Source organism: Podarcis melisellensis (assembly GCF_964234715.1).
Source record: "Podarcis melisellensis genome assembly, chromosome: 1".
Taxonomy (NCBI): Eukaryota; Metazoa; Chordata; class Lepidosauria; order Squamata; family Lacertidae; genus Podarcis; species Podarcis melisellensis.
Window position 1 is genome coordinate 42,246,808 of NC_138528.1, and position 22,022 is coordinate 42,268,829.

At 44.0% G+C, this 22,022-nt stretch overlaps 1 protein-coding gene across 2 annotated transcripts in view; it reads left to right on the forward strand.

The window, feature by feature from the left end:
* The window catches only part of SPINT1 (serine peptidase inhibitor, Kunitz type 1), a 37,648-nt gene extending 17,495 nt beyond the window's left edge, over positions 1–20,153 (forward strand). Inside the window, exons 2-10 of one of the 2 annotated variants that reach the window (XM_081886926.1) lie at positions 3,980–4,131; positions 8,014–8,149; positions 8,354–8,524; positions 9,916–9,942; positions 10,762–10,887; positions 13,033–13,083; positions 14,501–14,671; positions 15,874–15,930; positions 17,434–20,153. In XM_081886926.1, coding sequence (XP_081743052.1) covers positions 3,980–4,131; positions 8,014–8,149; positions 8,354–8,524; positions 9,916–9,942; positions 10,762–10,887; positions 13,033–13,083; positions 14,501–14,671; positions 15,874–15,930; positions 17,434–17,642 — 1,100 coding nt within the window. In that variant the 3' untranslated portion in view covers positions 17,643–20,153. The remainder of the gene's footprint in view (positions 1–3,979; positions 4,132–8,013; positions 8,150–8,353; positions 8,525–9,915; positions 9,943–10,761; positions 10,888–13,032; positions 13,084–14,500; positions 14,672–15,873; positions 15,931–17,433) is intronic. The other variant, XM_081886927.1, reaches the window with a different exon arrangement.
* Positions 20,154–22,022: the final 1,869 nt, after the last annotated feature.

The following is a 22,022-nucleotide window of genomic DNA, read 5'->3' on the forward strand; positions in this document are numbered from 1 at the left end:
AGCTTTATGTATCTCAGTCCCCACCGATTAGCAGGCTTTAAGCATATCTGCAATGGCTACATTGGGAGTTGCCATCAAAGGGCGTAGTGCTTGCTTACAGTCCTCATTCGCATTATCAAACGCAAGCTGGTGTACGATCACTTCTTGGGCTGCTACGTCTTGAACTTGCTGCTTAAGAGTGTTATTCAAGCGATTGACAAATTGTCCATAAGGCTCTGTAGGGCCCAGTCTGATGCTGCTACCGCGCTCATTCTTGTCATCAGGAACAGAGGACAAAGCTTCTTGGGCAGCAGCGATGGTGGCTGCCCAATACATAGGATCAAGGGCCAACTGTTGGGCAATAGTAAGAAAATTGCCTCCTCCCGTCAGCCCATCAAGAACATCAGTTTGGTTCAGCATGATGGGGGCTGGGGGTGCAGGGCCATTGTCCTTGACAGAAGAATACAGTTCCTTTATGAATCTCAAATCAAACTGTTCGTGCCGGGCTGGGCCTCCCCCCGGGGGGGCAGGAGCAATCACAGGAAAAAGATTAGGAGTTGTAGAATCAAAAGCTAGCAACGGAGCAGCGGCGCGAAGAGATTCTTGAAGTGGGGTGGAAGCGGTGCCAGATGCCTTGGGCGGAGGAGGTGGAAGAGCGGGGGGTGCTGCAGAATTTGAAGAATGCAGGGGAGTGACAGGATGAGGCGAAGAGAGAATGTCCGGAGGTTTAGGAGGAAGGTTTGAGGCAGGCAAAGCGGGAACCGGGGGGGCGTCTGAGGAAGCTGGTGCAGCAGCCAGAAGAATGTTTGAAGGAGTTAAGCACGACATAGCTTTGTAGACGTTACCCCAGGCATGTAAAACCTTTACATCAATCTGCGGATGATTTTGAAAGAAGTGTCCAATTTTTTTCCAATCGTCTAACCCCCAATTTCCATCCTGGGGAAACCACGGGCAGTGGGTGTCCAGGGCTTTTATAAGGGACTTAAGGTCAGCTTTCCGAACAGCAAGGTTGTTACTGGCCAAAAGGAATTTAAGGTCTTTTAAAAATTTTTTCTGTGGTGCAGAGAGAGATTTTCCCATGATTGCAAGAGTTGCAAGAAAGAGCAGGGAGCACTTACCGAGGGATCCTTAGGAGGATGAGGGAGGCGCCTTTTGCCCTGTCCGGGCGGAGATAAGTGCTGATCCAGAATCACATTCACACGGGAGCTCTCACCGGGGATCCACTACGTGGATGAACGACGCGTCTGCAGCCCTGCCGGGCGAGGTGAGGCTGAACGTTGTAAAACAGCATGAAGTCCGAAAGAAATCACACGGGAGCACTCACCAGGGATTCACAACGTGGATGAACGACGTGTTGGTGAGTGCTGAACAATGAAAAACAACGTGAAGTCCGAAGGCCTCACACGGGGCACCAATTGTCGAGTTGCAGCTCGGCATCCAAAGAAAAATCAGTCTCACACCATTGTAGGTTCCGAAATATGGCTGCTCCTAGGGCTAATGCAGCACAGCTTTTTATTGTGTGAAATCAGAAAGATACAAAGTACAAGCCAAGCAATTTGTTCTAGCAAGCAGATAAGAACCTTCGCACTAGACCATGCGAGCATCAGGCCATGCCACGTTAGCCAATCATATAGGACATCACGAGCTGTCCACGCGCTGTTCATGTTCCAAGGATGCTTCTAGCTATGAAATCACCCTATAACAATAAGAACTTTGCTCATGCTCTCATGTACAAGCAATCATTTTCCCACATGATCCTAACCATATAAAAAGGGCCTGGGTCCTCTATGATCTATAGGGAACTAATGATTGCCTTACTTCTTGCATCATGCAGGTTGGTTTTCACAAATAAGTAATTTGAGCTGAGGCAGTATAAAAACACACACAAAATAGATATAGCATAGTAACAAACAAACAAAATCATGTAAATAACCAATTAATGCCTAAATAGGCCCACTGTAACTGTTTCTGATATACATGAAGGGGCTTTGTGTTCCGGGGGGGGGGGGTACATCAATTGGTATAGTGATACTTTTATACATTAACGTAAATTAAATACATTATATAGAAGTACTTTCAGAATGTAATTTTTTATATTTTGTTACGTGCTATTTCTATTTTGTAAGGGATGTTTTGTGTTTAAATGCTGTGTAATATACAAATATATATATCACTGCGGAAGGAGGTAGTTATCATTTCCCTGCAGGCTATTTTTGTGATCAGCGCCCCACCCCTATTGCTTTTCATGGCGTAAGAAAAGAAGAAAAATGCTGGGGAGTTTTATAATTGATCTTCCAGATTCCTATGTTGTTTGAACCTCTGTGTAAAGCACCTTTATGTTAGATTGTCTCGCTTTGTGACATGAGAAGAGCCTGTCGCTATGGAGAAACATATCTAATGAGTTTCAGGGGAGAAGAGGTGGCATAATAAACATACTCAGGGGGCTATTCATTTATTAAGTCATGTATGCTCTAATTTGAAAACATCTGAGACATATATCTGATCTGTCATATATATGTCTGAATGCACACCCACAGTGTACCTGTTCAGCATCATGCATATTGTTGTTGAAACAGGATGGGTGTGGATGGTGGGGTGCATCAGAATCCCCTGCTATAAAATGGAGAGTTTTCTTCCATTTCCTTACCAGAGGATTCCATGGAAGCAATGCCTGTGTTTTAGGAGGAGACCCCATGCAGGTACTCTCTATCCATTCAGTTCCTTGCATCTCCAGTTAAAAGGGTCAGGTAGCAGAAGCTATGAAAAACCTTTAACTGCCTGAGATCTTGGAGAGCCACTGCCAGTTTCCTAAGCACTGGCAATCCATGTGGGGAAACGATCTTGGGAAAATGATGGGAACAGTGTGCTTGCATGGGTATAACCCATTGTAATCCTTTGGGTATGACCTGAGCATTTGCTGGTCTTTGCCTGTTGTTAAATAGTTTTGCTGCTCCGGCCACTTTCGGTAATGACGTTTAGGTAGCTGATTGAAAACCCTGGCATAACTGGTTGCACTTCAGTCTAGTTTAAGGTCACTGGAAACTTCCCAGTACATTTCCATTTGACGTCAAATGTCTTTGCCTGCAGCTTACTAGATTTGGCCCTTTCCCACCAGATGAACAGCCCTTATTGCTAAAGATAAATTGGAAAGGAAAGCTGGATTGAACTTTCTGGGGTAAAAGATTACGGTAGTCTGGCTTCTTCGGCAACTGTCTCAAGGGCCTGTTGGTTGAGTTAGTAGGATCAAGTAGTAATATCACTCTTTCACTGGAGGTTTTTAAGTAGAGGTTGGGTGGCCACCAGTGACAGGTGGAGCCAGAACCAATGAGAGGTAGAGCCGATGGATTCTGGTTTTGCCCTCATCCTTCACTGTGCTGGGTTGTATAGTGGCAACACTGAGAAGGAGGAGGACAAAAAAAATGCCATCAATGGACTTTATAAAGTAAGAAGACAGGCAGGTGGGGGCTGGATAAAGGCAGACTGAGGTTAGTAGGGCAGTGCTCCACTGCTGGATGAGCCTCCCCTGTTTATTCTTCTATTTGCATATAAGAATGGGCACAGGCAAGGAAGCAGACAAGATGGCGGCAACAGCCACTGAGCCAACAATACGCTACAAAAGTGCTACTTGACCTTACTGTCCTTAAAGCTACTTGTCTTCCAGCACTTTGAAAAAATGTCTAATATTTTTTAAAAAACTAAATAAACTGCTAATGTAGCATTTTAGCCACCAGTGATACCTGTCCTTGGACATCCATTTTTAAAAAATCTCCTGCAGGTTGTGGGGTGCATTTGTCACTGTCATGTCATTTTAGTCATGTGTGTGTTCCCTTCATTTTTCAGAGTTGGATCCAGGCATTCTGTCGTCCTTTGTTGATTTTTTAAAAATAATTTTATTCAGTTTATATTATTATTGGTTAGCTGCGCATGGTGCTGTATGTAGATTGGCAGAATATATTTTGAATTAATACATAAAAATGTTGTTGCTTCTCTCCCTTGTCAGATGATCGTCCGCCTGTGGCCCGTGCATGGATGGAGATGAAAGTGCAGCCTAACGAGCCGGTGACACTGAGGGGTTCAGAAAGTTTTGATGACCATGGTATTGTGAATTATGAATGGACTCTTCTCTCTGGCGATGACTCTCTGGTGATGGAGGTAAGGAAGGCCAAATATTTGGCTTAGGTTTGCTTCCACAATAGCTTGCCAATCTACACTTATCAGCATTCAGGTGATCATATCTCTGCTTAATAAGCTGAGACAGAATGAACTGCCTGCACATGAAACCCCTTCTCTCCTTCCTCTGTGTCAGCCATGATTAAACAAGGGAATCTCTTTCTAAACATTGTTTTTCATTTCATCCGTACCAAGAAACTATGGTTAGTAGTTTCAGAATCAAGGTATGATATTCAACCATAGGCCATAGTATAAGATTGATTAAAAGCTTTAGAACAAGCCTGAATCTTAAACTATGGCCTATGGTTGAATATCATACCTTGATTCTGAAACTACTAACCATAGTTTCTTGGTACAGATGAAATGGGAAACTATGGTTGATTCAGGGATTCCCTGATTTAATTGTGGCTCCTATTAAGAGAAGAGCGAAGGGGCTGCATGCTGTGGCAAAAAGGTGATTTATGTCTTGGCTTATTAAGTCAACATATGATCATCTGAATTGAGCCAGTGAATCATTTTGTCATGATGTCAGCAGTATGGTTCAATTAAGTTGTTACTCAGCATACGCCTCCTTTCTTTAAGCAAATTACTGGAGATGTTATGCAAAGAAACTGGCTCTGTGAGAATAGCCATCAGCTTTGCATCTGATATTCATTTACTCCCTTCTCCCTCTAACACCTTTGCTTTCCCCTCCTACTAAATAACCTTTTTATATCCTTGATATCCTTAATAGATGGGTTAATGCAATTTTTTATATTTAATAATATGGCATTGTTGAACTTTGCACAAAGATAAAAGACAATGAGATTAGCATTCAGTACTATTAATCCCAGAAAATCCTCTAAGGGCATATGGTTTTCTTACATTATACGTAAGATCAAAGCAGGTCTGAGCCTGGTCAGTGTCTGGATTAGGAGACTACCTGAAAGCCAGATCTGTAAGCTGTACTTAGTGTAAGTTTGATTATGTAAGGCATGCCTCAGTTCAAAGCTTGAACCTGTCCTGGGTTCGCGTATTCTAGATGTGTGCTACATACAATCCCTTGCTTGCTACTGAGTAAGTAAATCCAGTTTAGGCAGATTCCAGTGATGACTGCAAGGGAGGCAGGGCTCCAGCAGTTTGACATTCTGCCTTTCAGCAATCTTTAATGAGTTCAAAAACAAGAGGCAGGTCCTTTGCCACTGTGAGTGCTGGGTCAGATCATTTGCCTTTTCTGGCCCAAGGAGATGGGCAGCAAACTACCTTTTTCCCAGGGCAAGGGAGAGTCTTGGGGATTGTGACTGGGTGAATATCCTCATGCTCCTCAATCCTAGAATGCAGTGGTGTTCAATCTGCCTTTGAGACATTTGAGGTGGGCTTCGATCCAAGAATTGCCGCTCTATCCTTCATGGGGGAAATGGGGGGGGGGCTGACAGCATCACTTGTAATGGGCACTGTAAGTACCTTCCACTGGCGGGGAGGTATACAATAGCCGCATCAGACCCGGCAGTTGCCACCTCAGTTGCATGTGAGAGGGAGACGAAGTGGGAGGGCCAGTCACAGGGACAAATCACTACTGCTTTGAAGGAAAGGGAGGGGTCTGTGGCTGGGGGGGGGGTGTCCCAAGAAAAATGCCATTCAAAAAACATGCTTCAAGTGAAACTAGGCCTTTATGTGGTACAAGCATATTCAGGAGAAGCCTTCAAGAAAAATCAGTGAAGGACTGTAACATGGTATAATTGCATAGAGCTGGCATGGCCAAACTTGGCCCTCCAGCTGTCATATGATTGGTTAATAGTAATCATGTGTGTAATACAGAAGTGTATAAAAGCTCTATGCCGGGCACACATGATTACTATTAACCAATCATGACTGCAATAAATTTCCTATAACCCACTTTCATCACTCTAAACCAATTGGGAATCCTTTCGCTCCTTTGACTAGCCCTCCCAGCCTTCTCATTAAAATATGTAATTACGTATAGCTATTCTGCTCTGTCTTTCGTTATTAACCTTTGACTAATTATTCTGTTCGTTAGCTATCCACCAGCATCCTCTTTTATTTATTTGTGATTAGTATTTTCATTCTTCTACTGACTTCAAGATTAAATTTAGTCAGTTGTTCCACCTAGCCAACTTCCTTCAATCATTGCTTATGGTACTTGTCTTCAGAGATTAATGGTGCATTCTTTCAGTATACCAAGGTACAGGTTTTTCACACTTCCAATCTAAAAATGGTGTTTGTGTGTGGTTTTTTAAAACTAGGCAGGGATAGTGAGATTTCATGGTTTTGCTAGGCCACAAGCTACCAGGAAAATGGAGTCTTGGCTACAAAAACGGATTCAAACAAAACAAGAAGATGCAGATTTCAAACAGGACAAGGAAATTTGAGTTTTCTGCTTCAGGGGAGATGATGGGAGATGGGAAAGGGAGAAACTTGATCCCAGACTGGAGGTTGCTAGCTTCCCTTGTGGGTCACCTGAGGTCAAATGTAAATTCTAGCTTGTGGGACTAGTCTGGCAACCTTATTATGTCCAGTGCCTTTGCTTCCTGCTCTAAATTGTTGTATAATGCCATGCCATCTACATGCCCCATAAATTGTTACTGTCTACTTCGTGACGCAAGAGTGAATATAAAGCACTCATTTTATGTTGGACAAATGTGAGGTGCCAGGTTACAGTGCCATCTTGGTATCTGAGTCTGTGTTCATATCTTGCAGTGTTTAAGATTTGGTGCGTGTTTTTTCAAAACCAATGTATGGCTTCTAAACACAATTTTGAAAAGCTTTTCCAAGGTTGCCTTGAACTCTTCATCAGGTTACATTGTTTTTTTAAAAAAAGAAAGTTGAGGGATGGGGAGGCAGGAGAGTTGGCTGATGTTCAAAGCCATCTGTGTCTACATCTGGCAAGTGTGGCCTTTCTTCCTAGGAGTGAAAAACACATAATAGCAGATGCCCCATCTCTGCAAGTACAAATAGCTTTTGCAAAGTTCTGTCTCCTCCTCCTTTGGCCACTCACTGTATCACTGTGTGGCATTTTGGTTGGCATAATAAAGGTATTGCCCTAATACGGCTTTCAGATTTTTTCTTACAGCCAACATGACTTCCTTCTACTCTTTGTAGTAGAAAGGGTTAGTCTTTGGTCCTTCTAGTTGATGTCATCAGGAAGGGACAGCTTTGATTGGAGGTCCTTGTGACTTTTTCAAAGGCTTTATTACTACTATCGCAGTTATCCTAATAATACTGTGTGTTCTGTAACATTTTGTTGTGGTCTTTCTGCAAGACTGGTCTACTAAAACATTTCCAGTGCTGGGGTCCATTGTTTGAAATGTCCTATGGGGCAGTCCCCATTGTTCTTGGCTTTCAGTGTATCGGTGTATGGACATTGAAAAACATCCCTCAAAATTCCTGTGGCGGTTTGCCAGAGTAGGGAACCTCCAAATTTGCCTTGGTGCTTTAGGTCATGGTTGTGGAACCCATGGCATCTCGAGATGATGCTGGACTCCAGCTCCCATCATTTCCAGAGCATAGCCATTGACCAGGGATGATGGGAGTTGTAGTCCAGCAGTACTGGTGTGGTGGTGGGGGACAAGTTCTCCACCCTGGCTTTAGGTCAGGCATGGCCAAACTTGGCCCTCCAGCTGTTTTGGGACTACAGTTCCCATCATCCCTGACCACTGGTCCTGTTAGCTAGGGATGAAGGGAGTTGTAGTCCCAAAACAGCTGGAGGGCCAAATTTGGGGATGCCTGCTTTAGGTGAAGTTCTGTGGCAACTCTGAAAAACACCCATTTCTTGAACCAAGATGAGAGAATGCTGAAGCTCTTGCTATAGCTTATGTTATCATGCCTTCTGAAAGGACCTCCCTTCTTTACATTTTGCATCTTCAGAAAGAGACAGATCATGTGGTGCTCACCAACCTGCAAGAAGGGACTTACATCTTCCAGCTGACTGTGACAGATACTTCTGGACAGAAGGGCTCTACCAACATCACCGTCACTGTGCTAAATGCTGAGCAGACTGTAGGTGGGTACTGTACCTTTCAAAGATAGAGTCTAGAACTGGAACCCGGCTGATACTAGTCTTAGGGACACACTGGGGAACAGTGTCACATGCTGGGACCTTCCAACTAGTAATATTGTAAGAGCAGGGGAATAAGCTAAACCTAAACCTAACTAGTGCTTTCTAACCAGTGTCTTCTCTGATACTTACTGTGTGTGTTTCTTCTAGAGCACTGCTTGGCTCCTTATAAGGTGGGACGCTGCCGGGCTAGCTTTCCTCGCTGGTACTACAATCCAGAAACTCAGCAGTGTCAGGAATTCACCTTTGGGGGTTGCAAACCCAACAAGAACAATTACATACGAGAAGAAGAATGTAAACTTGCCTGCAAGAATGTCCAAGGTTGGTCTGTCCTTTGAGAAAATCCCTCCTTTCTGGATTTCAGAGATTCAAGTGAGAAAACATTTGTCATTTGATAGATGCCGCTGAGAATTAATTTTTGAAGGGGTGGAGGAAGAACCCGTCTACCAAGTCTCGATGTGATGTGCTCAGGCTTTTTGAGGGGAGATTAAAAATATCCATAAATTTAGAAGCAATAATTAGCCTGGGACTTGTTCCAACATCTTTAATGCTGAACTGATCATAAATTGTGGCAGTTCCTGCAAAGCATTTATTTTAAAGATTGATGAGGACCTGCTATTCTAGGCAAGCAACATGGAATTTTTGCCATCTCTCTAGTCAGAGCTCATCATTGCATGCAAGAAATGCATTTAGTTAAAAATTGAACATTGTTGGCATCCGTCTGTCTTGAGACAATAATAATAATAATATAATAATAATTTATTATTTATACCCTGCCCATCTGGCTGGGCTTCCCCAGCCACTCTGGGCGGCTTCCAAAAAATATATTAAAATACTCTAATACATCAGACATTAAAAAGCTTTCCTAAACAGGGCTGTCTTCAGATGTCTTCTAAAAGTCTGGTAGTTGTTGTTCTCTTTGACATCTGATGGGAGGGCGTTCCACAGGGCGGGTGCCACTACCGAGAAGGCCCTCTGCCTGGTTCCCTGTAACTTGGCTTCTCGCAGTGAGGGAACCGCCAGAAGGCCCTCGGTGCTGGACCTCAGTGTCCGGGTAGAAAGATGGGGGTGGAGACGCTCCTTCAGACAATGGAAGAGTGTGCCATTGGGGGGTAAAGTCAAACTGCTGGAGAGTTACAGTGCCTGCTATGGCTGTAGAGGCCAATAACACAGGGTCGGTCTGCCAACAGGCCTGGTATCTGAAGCCAGCTTTCCGTAAATCACTTCCTTGGGGAAATTCATGTTCAATTTTGTGGTCAAACTGCTTGCAATCCTTTCAGGACGTAACCTCAGAATGCTGAGTCTTGCAACACACAAGTCATGTTCTTTCCCATACTTCTGCCCCCTGGCATTGGCAGAGCTGAATCTTAATAGCTTTAAATACAGTGAGTTCACTGAGTCTCTGTAACCTGTGACTTTTTGTACTTGGCTAAAAGCTAGCTAGGTTTTGGACAGCTGTTTCACTAATTCTAGAAGGGTGTTGTTGGGAAACCACATTAAAAAAACTATTTTTTTCCTGTGGCCCCTCCAACACAGTAGTGTAGCTGGAAATGAATTGTGTGCATGCCAGCATTTAAAAGGAGGGGAAATGTTTTAACAGATAAAGCATTATTGTTTTGTCTGAATTTTTAGGTGAGATCCAATGACTTGCACGTAATTTTCTGAAAAACAGCAATCTCTCCCCCTCCTAATCTCTCTTTCTTTCTCTCCAGGTGCTGTTGAAAAGCGAAATGAGCCAGGTAAGCATTTCAGTGGCCTGGTTTGTCCAGAACACTAAGCCAAGTCTGGGCTTAGGAGATGGCCCACATGCGCAGTCTGCTCTTGCCTGGTGCTTTCTGTTGCCGTGCTGTACTAAGCTGAGGCAAGGATTGGCTTAACATTTCTTGAAGCTGGGCTCGCACTTAAGCAGAGGTGGATTTAGGGCAGCGGGACTGGTTCTGCCGCACTGGGTGCTGGGGCTAGGGGGCGCCACAGAGCATCACAACTACGATGTCATAAATTGAGCAGAACGGAAGGCGAGAGACAAGCTGGGGGTGCTGAAATTTGACCTTGCGCAGGATGTCGCTGAAATTTGAAAAACCACAGTCTGTCCCTGAGTTAAGTTCTCTCCTCACTAACTATGAGCTGTGAGCAATAACACACCTTGGTTACAGTTCATGGTTAGCGAGGCAAGAACTTAACCATGAGCCCAGATTTTGACAATACATTAGGCCAAACCGTGGCCTGGCACAGTACATTGCAACACTTTTGTGCCCTCTCCCTAAGCCAAGGTTTGGCTTTGCGGGTTCTGCCTGTATATCTGCATGACTCCACACTTTCTCGCTGACTTGAGCCTCAACGGCAAATACTGGTGACTGGTCTCTTGCCTCTGTGCTTGCAGTGTTGCAGAGAGGTAGCTTTCTTGGCATGGTGAAGCTCTTGTCTTTACTGCTCTCACTGGCACAATCTTTAGTCCTGGTCTATCCTAAGGATGATTGATCTGAAGCAAATGTCCCTGTCCGGAAAGAGGCACTGTCTTTGCTGAGAACCAAAAGGTCTGGTTTATATTTCCCCTATAGTGTGCAATGAAAACTGCCTGCCCTACTCTTTCAAATGTGACGATGGCTGCTGTATTGACAGCTTCCTGGAATGTGATGAAACTGCAGATTGTTCAGATGGGTCAGACGAGAAGTTATGTGATTCGTGTAAGTAGGTGTTGCTGTGACGTCTTTGAAAATGGGCATAATCATACCATGCATGCAGAAGAATGCAGGCCTTGGCATCTCCAGGGAAATTATATCTGGAGTCAAAAGGCCAGAAACACTAGCTGTTTTCCTGGCACTTCCTCCCTTAGAGAGATACCTGTGGGTGGACCATGGCAGGTGGAAGCAGCCACCCTCTGATGGCAAACATGGTCCTTTTCTCTCCCCACCCCAGGAGAGGAAGTCATGTTCTGTTCTCATTTTTTGTGTTTGTACAATTTTGGGACAGACCACTGAAGCTGCTATCAAATCTACTATCTCTTCTGCTAGAACCGTTTCCACAAGTTCACAGAACTGAAGCTGGAAAGGGCAGGATGGTAGTCTTCTCTTTCCCTCTCTTTCACCACGAAAGATGGATCATACCTTATTTCATTTTAATCAGTCCAATACAGAAATCACAGTCCCCTCTGAAATCTAAAAATGCGTAAGGACTGCTTCACTCGTGCAAATCAGGCATTTCTCTCCCCTCCACACACTTTTACATGAACCCTCCTCTCTCTCTCTCTTATTGAGTCCAGGATCTTGTGTGGAGAAATATAAGCAAGCAGGACTGAATACAGAGGCACCATCAATATATTTCCACCCATTGCAATTGCCAGCATCATTGCAGACTACTGATTGTATCAGTGTATTGCCTAGTTTGCGTTGATATACCACAGGACTCTGTATTTGGATTGAGTGGGGAGAGATTTTATGATGAGCCAGTATGCATGTGTGTGCACATGTGTGCACACTAGAAGCAGCCAGCTGGCATGTGTGAACTAGCTTTTAATGGCAATGTCCTGCATTTCCCTTTGTTAATGTTCCCGTTGCTCTTATTTGTATTTCTGTTCAAAGTGTTGGTTGCAGTTTCACAGGACTTCAAAATGTTGCTTATTGAGAACATGTTTTGCATTTGGAGGTGGGGGTGTTTTTATTTCTTGTATTTTTTAGGTGATAAAGGGCAGCTAACAAATATAAGAATAATATCAGCTTTCATTGATTGGGGGGGGGGGGAACTAAAGGAAAATGTTGCTGTGTAGAGTACACTGTTCAGGATTCCAGCCATTCCATTTAGTTTTCCTGTGCTCCAGTTTTCTGTATTCTGCACATTTACACACCCCAACAATCAATCAGCATCTGTGGCCATGGAGAATACCCAGTCTTTATTGACTTGTTATATTCTCATTCATTCTCTCTCTCTCTCTCTCTCTCTCTCTCTCTCTCTCTCTCTCTCTCTCTCTCACACACACACACACACACACACACACACACTTTTTGTGTAGTGTTCTGTTTTGTTTAACCACATGTCTTGCAAACCTTGGGTTTTTCCCTAAGTCTGCTGATACCTCCCTCTTGTGGGTGGTACTGTTTGGGCTACAGAAGCAACAGCACTCACAGTTGCTGTTGAAAAGTATGTGGGCAACATCTACTAAAATCTCAGAAACCAGAAAGGAAACCTTCCAGACAACATGTTTAATACTTTAAAAATTGCCAGATACATTTTGCAAAATGAGAACATCCAAATCTGCTCCATTTCGCAGAATTAGTTTTATTTCAGCTTTTCTTGCTTTTCAGTTAAATAGATGCAAATAGATGCAAAAATGTTATCGTGGTGTTTTGTTTTTAAAGTAGGCCATACATACAGGTCTACTTATTACTGTCTAGTCCAGGGGTCAGCAGCCTTTTTCAGCCATGGGCCGGTCCACCATCCCTCAGACCATGTGGTGGACCTGACTATATTTTGAAAAATAGTAACAATAATGAACAAATTCCTATGCCCCACAAATAACCCAGAGATGCATGTTAAATAAAAGCACACATTCTACTCATGTAAAAACACGTGGGCCGGATTGAGAAGGCGATTGGGCCACATCTGGCCCCCGGGCCTTAGGTTGCCTACCCCTGGTCCAGTATGTCTAAAATTGATAACAGAAACTAATAAGGAGGTGAATGGGGAAGATCAGAGAACTACTAACAAAACAACAGGGAGAAACTATTTAAATAAGAGGTCAGGGCGTTTCTGACTTTATGCTGATTCTTTGCACTGTCATCACACCGAAAGAACCATTATGTGAACTATCCCCTCCCCTTTTGTGTTTCTTGCAGATGTGCAAGGGTTCAATCGATTACGTAATATCAATGTTACCACCAGCCAAAGTAAGTATATCCTGAATGCCTGTGGAGTGGACTCTACTTTGGATGAATGTGCTAATAACCAATTTGATTACTTACATTTGCATCTCTCCAAGTGTAATTGGGGTTGGAAAGGGTGACTCTTTCAGAAGGACTGGAGATGGATTGCAGTTACCTTGCTCAAATTTAAAAAATAAACTGTACCAAAGGCTTTCCTGCAAAGGAACAGTAGCAATTCTCAGCTCCTTAGTATATGCATCATTTTGATGAACACTAAAGTTAGGCATTTTCCCAGTCAATGAAGATGTGGTCAGTTCACTGGTCAAGTAGTGTTCAAGTATTTTAAATGCATTATTTCTTATTCAAACAACAAAAATATATCTTCATCTTCAACTGGTTTGAAAAACCAGCAAAAGTTGTTTGGCACCTTAAAGAGTAACAAATTTATTCTGGAATATAAAGTATGACCGCACCCATGTTTTCTCCAATGCTAGTTCTGCCCAGGGTAGACCCATTGAAATGAATGGGCATGACTAATTTAGGCTCATTAATTTCAATAGGTCTAACACTGAGCAGGGGACGCGGGTGGCGTTGTGGGTAAAACCTCAGTGCCTAGGACTTGCCGATCGTATGGTTGGCGGTTCAAATCCCTGCGGCAGGGTGAGCTCCCGTCGTTCGGTCCCAGCTCCTGCCCACCTAGCAGTTCGAAAACACCCCTAAGTGCAAGTAGATAAATAGGTACCGCTTTATAGCGGGAAGGTAAACGGCGTTTCCGTGTGCTGCGCTAGTGCTGGCTCGCCAGCTGCAGCTTCGCTACGCTGGCCACGTGACCCGGAAGTGTCTTCGGACGGCGCTGGCTCCCGCCTCTAGAGCGAGATGAGCGCGCAACCCTAGAGTCGAACACGACTGGCCCGTACGGGCAGGGGTACCTTTACCTTTACCTTTAACACTGAGCAGGACTTAGTTGACTACAACTCTTGGTTACTGCGAAACAATGAAACTATTGCAAAAATGTAATTGTAACTTTTAACAATGTGAGGTAAGGATTCCATAAATGTGAATCATTCACTGAATGAGTTCGTTTTGTTTTATATCCTCAAATACCTGGGCCAGCCTTGCCCAACCTAGTGCCCTTCAGATACATTTACATTACTGTAACACACATTGGCCCCAGCTAGCGTGGCCAACTGTCAGCCATGATGAGATATGTAGCTTAATATCTGGAGGGGGTTAGGCTAAGGCTAAGGAAAACTGGACTACAGTTGCCCAAAAAAAAGTTGGATCAGAAATAAAGTGAAGCAACAAGCGGTTATGGGGAAAGTCAGTTTTTGAAGGCAGTTGCGCTAAGAAAGCAGTAGAATAATTTAAATAATTATTATCAGATGATCAGCTATTAGCTAATGTCCTGATACAAAACCATCTCAATAATATTTTTTGGCAGGTCACTGTGTGGATATGCCAGATACTGGAAGATGTGACGATAGCATTCCTCGCTGGTATTACAACCCGTTTGCTCAGAAATGCCGTCGCTTCACCTATGGAGGCTGTGAAGGCAACAAGAATAATTTTGAGGAGGAGGAAGTGTGTATGAAATCTTGCGAAGGCGTCACAAGTAAGTAGAAAAAGGACCTAAAGAGGTGGGCAGGAGATGTGGGGCATCTTTTCCTTAGTAAATGTTTTTTGAGTAAATTCTTGGCACCATGCAGGCCAGAGGTCAGCAGAATATGGAGTCACAGACTCCTTCTCCTGTTGTGTCTGTACTAGCATGAAAGGCTTAACAGATTGTTGTTTAGCAGCCAGAGGTTCACATATTTATACTTCTCAGTACTAGATGGTGGGAACTAACAAATAATGGTGCTTATCATAACTTTCTCTGTGGCATCTATCTGGTTGCTATTAAAAAACAGAATGCTTAAATGCTCTTGATTTGACCCCATGTAGCATTTCTGTATTCTTGTGAGAAGCTGTCTGAGTCCAAGCAAGGCCAGTGGTTCATCTAGCTCAGTAATAGACTGCTGGCTGGCAGAAAGCGTTGATTCTGAGTCCCTGGATGAACCTGGTTTGTTGCTGGCCTCCCAAGCGTGGCTTGGTAGGAAGCATTTAACCCCGATCCCTGGCTCAGGTGTAACACAAAGCCAGCTTCCTAGTTTGTTTGTTCCACTTGCACCAGGGGAGAAGCAAAGTGGGAGCAATCAGTCACTTCTTCCTGTGATCTTTGGATGAAGGGCAGTATACAAATTTAATTTGGGGTTAGCAACCTTTTTCAGTTGTGGGCTTGTCCACCATCCCTCAGACCATGTGGGGGGCCAGACTATATTTGGGGGGGGGATGAACAAATTTCTATGCCCCACAAATAACCCAGAGATGCATTTTAAATAAAAGCACACATTCTACTCATGTAAAAACACACTGATTCCTGGACTGTCCACAGGCCAGATTGAGAAGGCGATTGGGCCAGATCCGGCCCCCGGGCCTTAGTTTGCCTACCCATGGCCTATTTCATTGTCACCATCTTCTTTTACCTCCCACACTCCTTTCTTTTTCTTCCTGGTTTCTGGTTTCTTGTTTCTTTTTTAATTGTTAATCCAGCTGTTGGAAAGCAGAGAAAGGTGGTATATAAATCTAAGAAGTAAAAGAAAAATAATAAATGAATATATGATTGAACTGTTGGGGTGAAAATATGATATGACTTAAAGGGAAAGTTTTGGGAGAGTTTTAATATTAAAAGTGCACTGTATGAAACTGCCTCAGTGAAGGAGCATCTGCCATTATTCCAAGCATCATTATACAACCCTGTCTTTCTCTCCTCCACAGAGGAAGATCTGATTGGCCAGAGATGGAGCACCTATGAGGCCCGGCAGGCAGGTTTAAGTATGTAAACTGAACTCTACAATGCTCTAGTAGCACACTTATTTCTTTCCTCCTCTGTCTCTGCTGTCTGTCTCTTTTGCTTCAGCTGTAAGCTGCCATGTATTTTAGAAAATATGATAACTGGGAGGAGGCATGGGAAGAATCCTGATACTTCTGTACAAAGAAAGTGATGACGCATAATTAGAAACATGTCACCATCACTTATGTGTGTTACATATTCCTCCACTGCATTGTTTCTTAAAAGTAATTTATGTTTTTAGTTAGCAAAAAGTATATGCCACTTACTCAATAAAAGACCTAGGCGGCTGACAATTAGTGCTGCAGCTTATGACTACAAATCACAACAGTGAAATTTAAAACCAAAGGTTTTTCAAGCAAGTGCTCTAGAAATAACATGTATTTGACATGCTATAATAGGCACATCTATTCAGAGTTGAGCCCTGTTGAGTTCAATGGGATTGATCTGTTATAAGTATGTATAGGATTGTAGCCTTAGGCTGCAAGTCTAAACACACTTACCATATTTTTCCATGTATAAGACAATATTTTTTCCTTAGAAGTAATAGGCAAAAATTCCACGTTGTCTTATACACTGATAGAAGGATAGAAGAGGGGGGACAGGCGATTGGTGGCAGGAGATTGCTGACAAGCGGCTGTGGCAAGGTTATTGGGCAGGTTATTTACAGTAGCGGTGAGGTGTGGTTGCTTGTCCCCCCCCCCAAAAAAAAGCTTAACAACTCTGAGCAATCTCCTCCCAATTTTATTTGTTGCGGTCCAAAAAAATAGGGGTCATCTTATACATGGGGGCATGTTATACATGGAAAAAGATGGTACCTTGGGATTCCACGCCTCCGGGTATCTGCATGTTGCATACCTTGGTGAGGGAATCACACCATGGAGTACAGTGGTACCTCGGGTTAAGTACTTAATTCGTTCCGGAGGTCCGTTCTTAACCTGAAACTGTTCTTAACCTGAGGTACCACTTTAGCTAATGGGGCCTCCCGCTGCTGCTGCGTCGCTGCTGGAGCATGATTTCTGTTCTCATCCTGAAGCAAAGTTCTTAACCCGAGGTACTATTTCTGGGTTCGCTGAGTCTGTAACCTGAAGCGTATGTAACCCGAGGTACCATTGTACTTCTGTCAGGAAGTCCTTGTTGCAGAGGGCTCTGTGAAGAGACCCACAATCACCTTTTGCTTATTGTTTTTGAGGTGGCTAGGCACCCCACGTTAAAAGTGCATCTTGCATCTCAAGATCTGTGCATTCAGCCTAGGACACCGCCAGAAGTCAGAAGCGGTTCACTGGATGAACACTGCAAAAAGAGAACAGGTGCCATTTTGAGTGTGGAAAGGCAAGCAGCAAAATAACCAGAGGTGCCCCAAACCTTGGGCTGCTCCAGCTTTTACTGTAAATACTTTAACAGCACCTCCTTCTTAACGCTTGTTAAGGCCCAAATAGCTTTGGTTAACCCTGATTCTTCCCTCCCTCCCCTCAAATCTCTCACAGGTTCTTTCGAAACAGCCATTGCAGTGCTCCTGGCTGTATGCATAATGATAGTGTTGGCAATCCTTGGCTACTTTTTCCTGAAGAACAGAAAGACGTACCGGCGACGGCGCCAGCCAGCTACTGCCGCCAACTCCACTCTCTCCTCTGTGCTCTCCACCACCGAGGACACAGAGCACCTCGTCTACAACAGTACTACGAAGCCTATTTGATCTGGAAGAGCTGCCCTCCACTTCTGGGAGTGGGACAGTTGCATTGACTGATGATACTTCTGAAACAAAAGCCTGTGGCTGAAGGATGTCCCTCTTCCTCCATGCTTCCTTCCTTAGACTGTCAAATTCCAGCCATCTTACTGCCCCTAGCGATTGTTCTGACTATGTGACAGCTTCTGAGGAAGAGGAAGGACAGTATCCCACCCCCCCTTTTGTAATGACAACAGTGGCTCACTGTTGCTGTCAGGGGAAGCTGTCGCTGAGGGCTTACTGTACCTATTGAAGGAGTCGTGGTTTGATTTTTGGTATGGATTTCATCCCTTCACAAACCTGCTCAAATCTACATTTCGTGTGTGTGTGTGTGTGTGTGTGTGTGTGTGTGTGTGAACTTCGGCCTAGTTCCTTTTTGTTTCTCTTGAAAGTCCTGCCATCGTAGAGCCCACCCTCTCTGTGCTAAGGGTCTAAGTAGTTCAAACCTCATGATACTTCTGAGAGTCCTGAGCAGGTTCTCATACTTGATCATTGTGAACTCAGGGTTGCACATGGCAGTCTTTCCAGCAAGATGATATCAAAAAGAAGCTTGATGCACCACTGGAGTGAATCTGGCCTCTTTCCAAATATATTGCACCCCTTGTTGCATGTTAATCGGTAGGCATAATGCAGTGCACGGAACATAAAATATATAGTATGACCATATGTTTTAAACGTAATTTGAACATATTAAGAAGTGCGGATGAATTGTTCCTAAATGACTGAAAATCAGGGTCTGCATTCATTCTCCTTGACATTTTCCCGCCTGTTCCTACCTCCCAAGGTTGCCATTTCTGCTTTTAATGTTAAATGACTAGTTCTTGAGTTTGAATATTGCACCTGTATGTATTTATTTTTATAGAATCAAAATGTGACTAGAAAGATGTTAACTAGCTGGTCTCCCAAGTACATAGTGAATCTTGTGGAGATTCCCCCACCCTCATGGCCCCAATTATAGGGAATTCCAATTGTTTATTTGCAAGCTAGTACCACTTACGGATTTCCCATTACATGCTTTCATGAGAGCTTCAGAAAGAGCACCGTGGAAGCTGGAAGAAACTGCTTTTTGGTGGACTACAGTAATATATAGAGAGGGGGGGGAGGGAGGGAGGGAGGGAGGGAGGGAGGGAGGGAGAGAGAGAGAGAGAGAGAGAGAGAGAGAGAGAGAGAGAGAGAGAGAGAGAGAGAAGCAGCTTCTGCCCCAAAGTGAACAGAAATGAACTGGGTGAATGAAGGACATGTATGTTCCGGTTTCTCATTTATCACCTGTCTTAGCTGTCAAAGCATATAGTATATAAATCCAATTGCAATTTACTGTTTTGAAGTTGCTGATGACAAGGCAAGCTATTGTCCTTTTGCTGCTGTTCACCATTGTTCAGTATAACAGATTCCCCCCCCCCCCGCTCAATTCTGATGTAGGAGTTGGGAGTCCAGCAACATTCAGAGGGCACCATGTTGGCTACCCCTCATTAGTCCTGAGTATTGGATTGATTATGGTTGTCAACACTTAAACAAGATCCATCCTTCATGCGTTTCCCTACATTTTTGCAATGCCCTCCTCAGCATCATGAACCGTGGTGTTATTCTCCCTACCCTCCATATAACAGCTGCTTGTGTGTAGGCATGCCATGTGAATGGGACCTCTGTGTGGGGGCCACACTACTCCCCCATTCATACATTCCCCTAGGTATGGAGGATGTTTGTGAAAAGGATTCATATGATAGGGGTAAGCTGTATGGTGAGCCTAGAGCAGCCATCATTGAGAGTTTCCATGTGACTCCCAGACATTTTCAGGCACAGAAGCCCTTGCAAATGTTTGGCTTAAGTAGATGGGCCCATTCTGGCTAATCAGCCAACTCCCATTTTCGCCCTACTAATGTTGCTTTAAGAACCAGGACAAAATACCCTCTCTGTGTGATGGGTGGATGGGCTGCTGTCTGAAATGAATTTGGTACAGTTCTGTACTGGGAGTGCAAATGTATATAGCTCTGTCTGCTGCTTTGGAAATGCCCTCTGCTGTGAAGTTGACAGAGCGAGCAGAGAATATTTGTGTCTTCATTTTGTGGTGTTAATGAGGGGTGTGTGTGTGTGTGTGTGTGTATAGAAGGACTTTTTGCTGAAGCCAACAGGCACCAGCAAAAATAATTCTCTGAGAGAAGGGAGCAGCTCTTTCCAAGAGCCAGATTTTGTTAATGCTCAGCGAAGTGGCAGAATGAGATTGAGATGATGGTGAGGGTCACCAATGTGCCGTGAAGGAATGGGACAGGAGATAATTCATTATTTTCTGTGGTTGGCAGGTTACTCCACCTTTTTAAAATATATTTTATATCTGCTAGTTCTGCCCTCCTTCCATCTGCCCCCTCCCCCACTCCCCCCCTTGTTCCCTTTCTGCAAACCTCTGCTTCCTGAGCCCTTAAATTCTGGATTTCTCTCCCTCAGTAGATGTAAATTTTAATAAAATATTTTGTTTGTAGCAACTTACTTGCTTGGAAAGTTATTTTGTTGTGCTTGAATTGAGAAGGACTGAGGAGTCGCTGTTGTCAAAATGCTTCAGGGAAAGGAAGAGGCAGTCAGACATTTCATAAGACGGCAGCAACTTTGTTAGTCACTATAATGGTAGATCCAGCCCAGCTCTTCAGCCAGGTAGCAAGTAGGTCAGAGGGTTGCTGCTGTGAGGTCACTTCCTGCATGTCAGGACCCAAAACTGACTGAGGAAAAAGGTGTCGCCTCAAACTGGGCCTTCAACCAGTCAGACTAGTTTGGAATAAGGACAAAATGCAACCGGGCATGATCTTGCTTGCTCAAATAAGTCTCCTTGTAACCTATGGCTATGGGGTGGTTTATGAGTGACGGGCCTTTGTTAAAGCCCAAGGCAGGAGACAAGTCAATATATAAAACATAATTTTTAAACAATCATCAATCACGGCACTCGGCCCAGTAAAATAATAAGATCACAAAAATAAAGGTAAAACAACACCAAAGTTGCAACACCCTGATTATCATGAGAACACAGCAGATACACATTAGAAGTGCATTGACAGAAGTCTAGTGTCCTGATCAAGGGGCGGGCCTAACCGCTTGACTCAGTTTCTGCAGCCCTTTTATACACAAGAGTTACTTGCCAAAACTGCCCAGTAACAGATAGGAGATAAAATGCCTTCATTGTGGGGAATGAGTCACCACTGCTGACTGATGGAGAATTAACCCATTAACTACATTCCTTAACTTAGTTGGCTGACTTTTTTGAAGCCTGACTGATCCTGTGGAGCTATCTCTGCGGTTGATCATGGATTCTTGATTCCAAGGGACTAACATGACTGAGATTGTCAGATTATATTGCCAACACAAGTACATAAGAGCCCTGCTACATAAATTCAAATGCGTTTCCAAGCACAATTCAAAGTGTTGGTGCTGACCTTTAAAGCCCTAAATGGCCTTGGCCCAGTATACTTGAAGGAGCGTCTCCACCCCCATTGCTCAGCCTGGATACTGAGGTCCAGCGCCGAGGGCCTTCTGCTGGTTCCCTCACTGCAAGAAACAAAGTTACAGGGAACCTGGCAGAGGGCCTTCTTGGTAGTGGTGTCCTCCATGTGGAATGCCCTCCCATCAGATATCAAGGAGATTAAGAAATATACAACTTTTAGAAGATATCTGAAGGCAGCCTTGTTTTGGGAAGTTTTTAATGTTTGATGTTTTATTATGTTTTAATATATGCTGTAAGCTGCCCAGAGTGGCTGGGGAAACCCAGCCAGATGGGTGGGGTATAAATAATAAAATTATTATTATCTAGTCCAGTTTTCTCTTCTCACACTGGGCAACCAGATGTCTATAGGAAGCCCATAAGTGCAATGTGAACACAATATGACTCTCCCACTTGTGCTGTTCATCAAGTGATACGCAGAGGCATATGGTCCTGTACTTCTAGTGGCACCTTCAGGAGGAAGCAAAGGAGGAAGACGTATTTTCCCCTTTCCTGCTTGGAGTTGTATTTGTCTCATCCCAAACTATTGTTTGCTCAAGTTCTAGGCTGGTAGCACAGCACAGCAGGATAAAGCCAGGAGTAAATATGTTCTGTGTCCTCTTCACACATCCCTTTTAGACCTGAACTACATTACAAGGGAAGAGATGTGGGTGGTGCTGTGGGTTAAACCACAGAGCCTAGGACTTGCTGATCAGAAGGTTGGCAGTTCGAATCCCCGTGACGGGGTTAGCTCCCATTGCTCGGTCCCTGCTCCTGCCAACCTAGCAGTTCGAAAGCACGTCAAAGTGCAAGTAGATAAATAGGTACCGTTCCAGCTGGAAGGTAAACGGCATTTCTGTGTGCTGCTCTGGTTTGCCAGGAGCAGCTTA